The sequence below is a fragment of the Thunnus thynnus genome, chromosome 21, assembly GCF_963924715.1.
Source record: "Thunnus thynnus chromosome 21, fThuThy2.1, whole genome shotgun sequence".
Lineage (NCBI taxonomy): Eukaryota > Metazoa > Chordata > Actinopteri > Scombriformes > Scombridae > Thunnus > Thunnus thynnus.
Genome location: NC_089537.1, coordinates 10,050,849 through 10,061,387, shown reverse-complemented (window position 1 = coordinate 10,061,387; position 10,539 = coordinate 10,050,849). Strand labels below are relative to the sequence as shown.

General features: G+C 37.8%; 1 protein-coding gene across 3 annotated transcripts; it reads left to right on the top strand.

Annotated features, from left to right (window-relative positions):
* The first annotated feature begins 4,848 nt into the window (after positions 1-4,848).
* On the top strand, positions 4,849-10,509 carry adcyap1a (adenylate cyclase activating polypeptide 1a). Of its 3 annotated transcripts, XM_067578219.1 has the most exons (7): positions 4,860-5,164; positions 5,404-5,508; positions 6,145-6,279; positions 6,895-6,999; positions 7,887-8,021; positions 8,535-8,655; positions 10,283-10,509. In XM_067578219.1, exons 2-7 carry the CDS (start codon positions 5,411-5,413, stop codon positions 10,289-10,291), a joined length of 603 nt encoding a protein of 200 aa, XP_067434320.1. In that variant the 5' UTR covers positions 4,860-5,164; positions 5,404-5,410; the 3' UTR covers positions 10,292-10,509. The 3 variants fall into 3 exon arrangements, with proteins under 3 accessions (XP_067434322.1, XP_067434321.1, XP_067434320.1); XM_067578220.1 differs by lacking the exon at positions 6,895-6,999 and having other exon boundaries at positions 4,853-5,164; XM_067578221.1 differs by lacking the exons at positions 6,895-6,999; positions 8,535-8,655; positions 10,283-10,509 and having other exon boundaries at positions 4,849-5,164; positions 7,887-8,468.
* The last annotated feature ends 30 nt before the right edge of the window (positions 10,510-10,539 follow it).

Below are 10,539 nucleotides of genomic sequence, written 5' to 3'. Positions count from 1 at the left end.
TGAACACATTTCTGTTTTGTTGTGCATCATTATAGCTGTTCGAGCTGTGTGTCTGTGATCTGCTCTGAAGCTGAAAGGCTCGTGTATGACACTAGTGATTACATCCTCCTCAGTGTGAACCCTGCAATTACAATAAAACAGTTCTCCTCCCCTTTTGATACTGACAGCTACTCTACATGTCTGATTATAACATGGCTGTCACTTCACCTCCTCTCCTCCATTGGCTATATGTTATATCTATTTGCATAACATACATACTCTGCATTAATTCAGCTATAAGTATTAAGACTCTCTACTTTGTATGCATTTTTAAGTCATAATTTGTTTTGCAGTTTGCACAAATGTTAAAATTGTTATTTGTTAGTCTTTATACGGTAAACTCAGTTTTCAGTACTACGAAATCTAATTCCCCTTCAGCTTGATTTCACTTAAAATTAAGTTAAAACAGTTTAAAGGCAAAACTAAAGCTGAGAGTGATTGTATCAGATTATATCTCAACCAGTATGTACTGTATGTAAATTGAGTTTATTTAAAGGGCATAATTTAGTCTGCATGGACAAAATATTAGAGACATTTCTCAATTTATGCAATACAATTCAAAAGCACCTCAAACTACAGCCTCCAAAATGACCATAAAGTTGAATCAAGACATCTCTTTAACAATTTGAACCTAAACTGAACCCTTTGGATTTATTGCAGAGCAGCTGTACTGTATAATACTGCTTTAGTTTTAGCTAGGGTGTGACAAATGAATTGGGAACAGTGTATGAAAAGAGAACGTATTATGTGAAATACAGTAAAATAATACTACAACAGCTTTAATTAAAAGTTTTGACAAAATTAAATATAATAGAACTAATTAATGTACAGTTTGGATTGTCTTTATATTTTCTACAACGTGTATAATTTGCTTTTTTGGCATCTTTTTTAATTTCTTCTCAACCCTTTTACTACTACTACTACTACTACTACTACAACAACTACAACAACTACTACTACTACTACTACACACACACACACACCTAACTGTAACCATCACAACTACATGCTTAACGTCAGCCTTAACCCGCAACTGAACATAAACCCAATTCTAACCATAACCCTAAAACCAAGTCTTAAACCTCAAACAGGTCTGGCAAAAATGTCCTCACTCCTAAGGTCAAAAAATCAAATCGGTCCTCACATAGATAGACATACAAGTATACACACACACACACCTGACACAATTTAAAAAGCCATGTTCTGTCAACACTTGTCGTTGTAAGAGCTGAGTATTAAGATACTTGAATCATGAGACAGTAACTTCAATAAAACCATTTATGTCAACAGCAGCGGGTGCTATAAAAAGCTAACAGTCCTAAAATTAGAATGAGTCATATGTTTATCTGTCCTGTTTGATGTGATAAAGCTCAGACATACAGTTACTCAAAGCCCTCTTTCCAGGTATAGGATAATAAACAGTGTGAATTTAAGGCTGCTGCTGTTTGGAGACCCATATGTGCAAACAAAAGCATATTTTCTCTACATACAGTGCCATCATAGTGACAAGTTATGAGTTTTAAAATGTGCAATATAAGGATTTTATGGGAGGAAATCACTTTGTTTATCATCTTGTATTAAAAAAATCTAGATCTTATATCAACATTGGTGATATAATGAGTGCTCATAGCCAGAAAAGCAACAAGCATTTCCAGCAACTTTCAATAGGGGATTAAAATGCAACTATAAATGAGTAAATGGTTGCTCAGGTCAGAAAGTTTATTAATATTCCACTATGATTATTACAGGAAAGCACTTACTTGGTGTGGTGAGTCAAGCATTAGGTGATTACTGGATACATATTCTTATCTATTTCATGTTCTCAGCCCTGTATATGTAATTTGATTAAGAAAAACTGACATCCTGGTAACATCAGTGCAAATATTCTTTTAACATTATTAAGAGATGAAGCATCGTTCATTGGAAGATAAGGCAAAGTGTTAATCATAATTATTTTCCACTTTAGAGAGCCCAAAAGGCAAAAAAAAAGTAACAAACAGACACGTCATTGTTACAAAAATGAAAATATTGTCATTTAGAGATTATCGACCCAATTGGAAAATCATAGTTAAGAGGAACAGAATGAGGTATAACCTAATTTAATCCCACTTTACTGATAAATAAACCCTGTAAAAGCCTGTAAAAGGATGAGTTAGCTCCATTTTCTTTTCTATTTTGAGTTCGGGCAGTCAGATAATTCTCTATACGGTGATGTCTAAACACACATTCTTCTCAGATACTTTTTCTTTGACAGCTTTGACAAGATTTTATCCATTTAAGACCTTGAGATTCCTGCTTTACCACATAGCACTTTCTTCTTATAACCACTTGGGTGCAGTGCTCTCTCAGAGCAAAAACAGGACTATACTTGAGCCGGCGTTTTCAGAGATTTTTTCTCCTCACCATCTTAAGAATTCAAAGTAAAGCGTTCCTTTGCGCCAAGAAAAGCGTCACATGACGTCAGAACCAGAGGTGGCTCGACCGGTCTGAATCACCCACTAAAGATTCAACACATGGTCCTCAAACCTGTGTTGAAGGAGCTGACTGTTAATGAACAGTGTCCACAGTCACAAGAGCCCACAGAAGAGAACAAGTGATGTAGAAGATCCAAAGTTAATAATAGTTTTATTTGGATTTAGGTATATGGAAAGTAACTAAACACATTTAATAAAGTACTGTAATTAAGTAAAATTTTGAGGCACTTGTATTTTACTCAAGTATTTCAATTTCATGCTACTTTGTATTTCAACTTCACACATTTCAGAGGGAAATATTGTACTATTTACTCCTTTTCATTCATTACTAGATGTCAGATGAAGATTTTACATTTAAAAAAAAACAACATCTGATAAGCCTATAAAATACAAGGCAAAGTTAAAAACCAACTAACTATTTTGGCTTGTGACCCTCTCTAAACTTTTCAGGTGGTTTATTTTAATTGTTTGATGCCCAGAAAAGCAAAGATTGGAGAACAGCATAAAGAATTAATACAAAACTGGGTGGCAGAACTTTGTTTTTATTGCCCTCCTACCTCATCAATCATCTCACGACCATTTGGATTTAAGTTGTGACCCTTTGGATGGAGCCAAACTAGCCAAAACTAGCTCCACCTTGACCGGCTACGACAGTGAAATCCTACTTACTAATCAATACATCAAAAGCCAAACTAAAAACAGTTCTGTACTTTGAAGGTCATCCATTACACAGTGTTTTTAACAGACTCAGAAGCTCATTTAGTGAGCGGCTAGTGATGCCTCAGTGTTCTACTGAACAACTCAGACGGTCTTTTGCTCCAGCAGTGGTCAGATTTTTTAATGAACGCTTTTAGATGTGGTATAGATCCATAGCACCTTTTAATTGTCAATCATGTCTAAATGGTATTTATGAGGTTATTTTTTTGTTGTGTACCATGAATGCAATGTCTATATTGTTTGTTGTCTGCATGAGTTGATTTGGTGGCAAATGAGTTTCTCCTTTGGGGATTAATAAAACTGTCTAATCCAATCTAATCTAATCTAATCATCATAAGTGTCACTGACAGGGCCTTTTTCTTCTGTTTACTTTTGATACTTATTTATAGGAGCTTGAATGCAGGACTTCTACTTGTAATACAGTATTTATAGATTGTTGTAGCTATCAATAGTATTTTAATATACAGTATATGTTTATCTTATGGGAACATAAAAACTCCCACAAATGAACACAGCACATCCAAAATAATAACAATGATAATCACAATACAAAGCAGTTTTTTCTTTAAAAAGTACAAAATGAAAGAATGTAATTAAACAGGAGTATACACAGCAGGGTGTTTTACATTGGACACAACCAATTAGTCCTTACCCTGAAAATAATTTGAGTACAGGGATCCAATTCTTATCGAAAACACCTCCTTTGTCGTCATTATAGTATCTCAGTCTCTCCAAGTCTAATGTGTTTGCCATTTCTCTCAACCACAAATCATACATAAGTACAGAATCCATTTTCCACACTTGTAAGATAAGGACTTTATTTGCAATTACCATTTCAAACGAAACAGACATGTTTTCATATTCTTACAGGCCAAAGACAAGGAGGTTGTTATGCCGAGGATGGCTATAAGAGCATCGGGTTCCCAGTGCTTCCCAAAAGCCTTGGAGAAACAATGAAAGATGCTTTTTCTAATATGTGTACAGTTTACTGAATGACCAAAGAATGAGTCTGTGTAACCTTTTAAACTGTATAAGATTACGTCTAACATTGACCGAACAATCATGTATTGTATTGATTTGATCAGATTAATCAATGAGTTGAATTAGGTGTGTAAGACAGAACTTTAATCCACTGAGACAGGGACAATGAGGGAAATCAAGTGGTTAAAGAGACTGTTGTTCAACCAGAAGACTGGAAGTATCTGGTTCATTCTGACCTCTGACCTAAAATAAAGGTATAAAATGACAAAACATACTGATAAAGTAAGTCAGCTGCATCACAGATATCTCTTTGGTGCCTTAGTTAGAGGAACTATTTCTAGAAGTGAGGCTGTCTGTCACATTTCAGCACTGGACAGCTCCCTCTCCATCCCACAAGGCTTCAAAGGCCCACGTGATCCTATTTAAGGCGTGACGTCAAATGTTGACATTAATTCGCGGTTTAATTAATGATAATGTTTGAACTCAAGATCCATTCTTTTTTTTTATGACTTGGCTCGGGGTCTTTCATTGACGCGGAAGAAGGATGCACTCCAATGGGACGAGGGGCGATGACGCAGCCACCCACCTCAGCCCCTCCACCCCCCGCCCCCCTCCTTGTGACAAGTGAAAAAGGCATGCCTGTCGGATTCATGAATAAAAAACCAAGGGGAGTTAAGTTCACAGGACGCAGGAAAGTTCTCCGCAGACAAATGTTTGGCGCTCTTCCTTCCGCCCATGACCGAGAACACGTAGAGATCCCCGAGAACTGAGCTGCGGGCGCACGGAGGGCTGCACACTCAAAAGAAGCACAAGGAGACCGAAGAGGCGCTTCACTGAGGGAATAGAGGAAGAGGAGAGGAAGGGAAAGAGAGAGCGAGAGAAAGAGAGACTGAGATAGACTTCCTATCTCACTCTCCCAGTTGAGGTCTTCAGCGGATCGCGTCTCGCAACTGGTAAGAGGAGGCACTTTCCGTTGGTTTTACGCAGCGTAAAAGTGGGCAAAAAGCGTTTGGGTAAAGTCAGCTGCTTCTTTTCTTTTTTAGAAACTCACAGGTGTGATGTGAAAGTAACTGGATATCACAGGAAACAATAGAATCTACTCCAATAATGCATCAAAGAATGACTGGTGTGAGTGATTTGGTATTTGATACACCTGTGCAACCACTTAATGGCGTTTTTTTTTCTTTTGCAGCAGGACAATGTCTAGTAAAGCGACTTTAGCCTTACTCATCTATGGAATCATAATGCATTACAGCGTCAACTGCTCACCTGTGGGGCTTAGCTTTCCCAGTGTTAGGTATGTACACTCTTATTCATCATTTAAGTGTCACTTTTCAGATGTTGATTTGTCTTTATTTGTTTTTGGCATGCGATGAAGGCAGATCTTGGCTTTATTGCACTCAGCAGCAGCAGGACAAAGGCTAAAGACCATATCTGCTCCACAGTTAGTTATGTCTGTGGCTATAATAGCCTATTGGATTACTGGATAGCATCATCTGACAGCCGATCCATAAGGCTGCTTACACAGAAACAATTGCGGAGAAACATTCACCAGGGAGCGGAGGTAATGTAATTTAGGCTACAGAGGCAGTGAAGTACAGTGTCTCAATCCCTGCAGCCATTAAACGACCAATTTCTGTGATTAGATAATTAATTGAAAACATTTTGGTCGATAAATAAGGCATAAAAAGTCAGATTTGAGGAGGAAATTGCATTTTTGTTCAAGGGAAATTAAAGAAATGTTATTAAAGCCTAAATTGTGGCACAAAGTAATATGATTACATATTGAGTGATGATTCTTAGATTTTATTTAAGTCTTTAAAGAAGTTTATGAAACATGTAAACCGGTTTCATTCTGAATATGCAAATGATATTTCACTCGTCAGACGCAGAGGTTGCAGATTGGAAAACAGATCGTGTCTAATTTTTTCAGACTTGACAGTGAGGTTTATGATGAGGATGGAAACTCCTTACCATCCCTGGATTATGACAGAGACCAAGTGGATGTGAGAAGTCCTGCTTCTGTCGTTGACGACGTCTACACTTTGTACTATCCACCGGAGGAAAGGTGACTATCACCACCATTTTACCCAAACTTTTTTTTTTTTTTTTTTTTTCCTTTTTCTTCTTCTCAACGTTGGAGACTTCCATGTTGAACATCTCATTGCTGTAGTCCTATTTCTGTTCATATGTTGTTGCGTTTTGTGTTAATCAATGTAATGTATCGTCGAAATTATGTGAGTAATTTCCAACATGATGAAAGTTTATTTTTTATTTACAGCTTCTTTCACCAAATAGTCTGTTTTTATCTTAGTCGGTTCAAGTTGAGCTTTCTTTAAAAAAAAAATGTCGCACATGGATGAACATCCAGAGAAATCCTGCTGCGTAACGACGCGCATTTTAGTCTTTATCGCAGTATTTCTTCTTCTTAAATAAGCAAAAATATTCTGCCAAAACGGACTGTTTCTGTAGAAATCTGGAAAGAAATAGAACATCCAGTGCAAATTAATAATAATAATTAATAAAATAATCCCCAAATTTGGAGATTTTTCCACAGGCCCAATATTAGACTCATAATTGATTTGTTGAAGATCTGGCATTTATTGCAGTGTAGCTACTTGAAACTGTTGCCTCTTGCGCTGGGTGTGTGGTGATTTTACTGTGTGGCTATCTATCATCCCAGAACGGAAAGGCATGCAGACGGCATGTTTAATAAAGCCTACAGGAAAGCGCTGGGTCAGTTATCAGCAAGGAAATATCTGCATTCTCTGATGGCAAAACGTGTAGGGTAAGAACATCTTCTTGGTTGTCATCTCTTCTTTTATATCTAATGTTTTCTGTCCTATGTGCGTTTTTGGTTCTTTTCTTGTTTTGGTTTTTTTTGGTTACTGATCCTTTCAATGCTCATAACTCACGCTGTTATACGTACTGTATATGTCTGTGGTCCCATTATCTCCCAGCATGCAGTTAAATCTGGCACCCTCGCCCTCTTATTCAGCCTTTATCCTATAAAATCGTCAGGGCACAAACGAGCACTTGATTGATTTGGGAAGTGTCATTTTCCCAGCCCTCTGCTGTGTCGTTAAGGCGCGGAGGGAAGAATTAACCTGCGCAGGCTTAAATTTATTTCCATATGAATAATTTATAGGATTGAGTCCCAGTGGTTCTTGGTGGAAGACAAGCATGCAATTACTCCAGACTTATGAGCAGGCCAATCACATCTCATTGCAGGTTAGACATATATGCCAAATGAGCTGCCCATCCCAGGACTATTAGGCACTTTTAGCCCATCATGGGCTACAAGTTAAATAAAGAGAGTGACTCCAAGATTAAGCCTTTTGTAGGATCATTTTGCAAAAATGTTTCTGCAAAATCACAGGCTTGTTCCCAGAATAAACTCAAGGGTGAAATCTGATTATTGTATTTAAAATGCTCTGAATGAAGGACACAGATTTGGTCTCTGCACAGCACTCCAGGCTGCATTGTTCTGAACAAAATGGTGAATCTGATTATCTAATTATTTTCCCTCTATAAGATGGTGCCACAAAGATCCTCCCAGTCCCAAACTCGTGCTCTTCACCACACAGCACCACACACAGGTCATACATGCAGAGGTAAAATATAAATGTTTTCATGTGATGGTAGTGAAACCTGCCCTTTGTTTCTCTCTCACAGCGGGGGAAATAAATCGGATGACAGCTCAGAGCCTCTGTCCAAGCGACACTCAGATGGGATCTTCACAGACAGCTACAGCCGCTACCGGAAGCAAATGGCAGTCAAGAAATACCTGGCAGCAGTCCTTGGGAAAAGGTATAGACAGAGAATTAGAAACAAAGGACGCCGGATGGCATATTTGTAGCATCCTCCCTCCCCTCCTGAAAAACAAAAAAAACTTAAGTGTGTGCAGCCCCAGATGAAGTCATTTTGAGATCTGAACAATCAGTGGATCGCTTTTTGTGTTCTTAAACATGTATTTATGTATGAAGTAAGCCATTAAAATGAATATTTTGATAATAATATTGTTTATTATTTTGTACTTAAAGCACTTGAGGACACATAATATCTACTTTGTGGACCAATTTTTGTTCATTATGAAAAAAAATAGCCTCTATTTATGTATTCATTGATTTATTTTTTTTAGACCTATTTATTGAGGGGAGACAATTGTTAACATGACGATATGCTCCAACAGCCCTGTCTTTTAAACATTTAGTGACGAGATATGATTGTGAGGAAAATAAATAGTTTAAAAGACAATCAATGTATTGAATGCTGCTTTTTGTAAAGCGACATTAAGAGTTTAGTTGTCTTTATCCACAACAGCCTTGAAGACATAGGTCTTCACGATATCCTACAAGGCATAGACTTTGATGCCTTCCGGGACTGGGATGAGTTTGAGGCTTTTTTGGGAGATTGGCTGAAACAGTTCTCTCCTGAATTTCTGGTGAGTTTCAGACACTTTCCTGAAGCCGTGTCCTACTTGGGGGGTCTCTCATGTCCCTCCCTTTTCCTCTCACCTTTTAACTCTGAACCTTGTGATCTTGCTCCAAACACTCAAAACCTGATCTTCTTCCACCTCATTTGTGCTCCTGTCTCTCAAGAGTCTCACAGATTTTGACCTTTAATCCCACCTGTGCAGCCAAGTGCATACAGGCTGAACGTGGAGAGACTTTAGACCGATATGTTACACATATCATTGCTGATTGACACAAAAAGGTACAACATCATCAGCGTCCTCTTCATGGATGCGAGGATGATAAAGATGATTGCAGTAGATCTGGGTTAGACCAGATGTGAGCCCAGTTGGCTTTAAAACATTCAAAATGTCAGTTACCCATTCTTTTAAACCAAGAATCCCAAGAATCTGACATGAGGACCAGAGTACTTTTGAGGTTTTTCCAGTCCTTTTCTTCCGCAGTGTTTACAGAGTGAGCTTACACCTTTGACTGTGTAAAGTGCCGATCTTGTGTTTCTATCAACTGGTTTCTATGTGTTTGGAAAAGTCATAGGAAACCTCTTACTCTACTGAAGGTTTTCTCGTGTCTCTCTGCCCATATAATAAGTATCACCAACATTTAAAGCACCATCAGGCAAATTATTTAAAAAATCAGAAAAAAAAAACACCATAAGAAATGATACTTGTTACATGGTTACTTATCCATCCGACTTGTGCTTTGTGAGAGACATATGAGGCAGTTTGAACTTTTGTGTTTGAACCTCCTGGGTCTATTGTGCTTCCCTTTTCTGTCATGTGAACCAATGTAAAACTACAAGTAGACTGCATGATTAAAGTAATTGCACTAGCCACCGCATCTGTGCAGACGACTCCAACCGGATGGTTTTGCTTGCTTTCTGACTACTGCAAACATACATACCTGTCATTTCTGGATGTTGTTTTGTGTTTTGTTCTACTCGCTGACATTTCTACACAAAGCTGTATGTTGAACCTTGTCCTCCATTGAAGAATTCTCTGAATGTACTTTACTGCTGGCAACGAACCTCTCAGTCTAATGTCATGCTTTATCTTTTAGGCTCTGTTTTGTAACCTATTGTTAAATTGTATATGATGAAAAAAAAAAAGCTGTGATTGGACAATTCAAGTGGTCATTTTCTATTATCTTTATTTGCAGTTTGGCACAAAGGCTGCCATGATTGACATGATTTAAGTGACACACTTAAATTTAAAGAGGGAGAAGGATGAGATGCAGAAGTACAAGAGAGGAAAACACAGTTAGAGAGACATCCAGAGAAAGCAAATGAGGAGAGAATGGATAATTGACTAAGAAGATATAGTTTGAAATGTTGAGGGATCAGGCTAACTCTGTAAAACCTACAACTCAGTGTAGACAAATCACATTTAAAAAGTAGTTGATGTTTTGGTTCCCCTGTCTGCACACTTCCTCCCAATTCCTGAAGAAGGAAGGAGTTCCAATTTTGCAAAAAAAAAACAAAACAAAACAAAAAAAAAAGCAAGATGAGCATTAGTTTTCCAACAGTTCTTCGATCTGTGCCTGGCTGATAAGTCGTGTTTACTGTATAAATCTTTTCTTTAATTTTGCATTCTCCTCTAGGCTTTGTGACGCAGGAAGCAGTTTGCGGCTGTGGTGCCTTGCATCGACTTTAAAATCGCCATGAATCACAGATGGCTATTTAGTGGCCCTACAATGCTGCACATCATCAGCTTACATTTCACCCTTTTTGTTGTTGTTTTTTGTGTTGCACAGACGTTTGGTAGGATCTTTAGTGCCATCCAGCTTAGACGTGAAGCACTCTTACTTGCACTGCTTTCTTTTGCACTTTGTTTTTAGAGCATTAGACGTAGACTTTT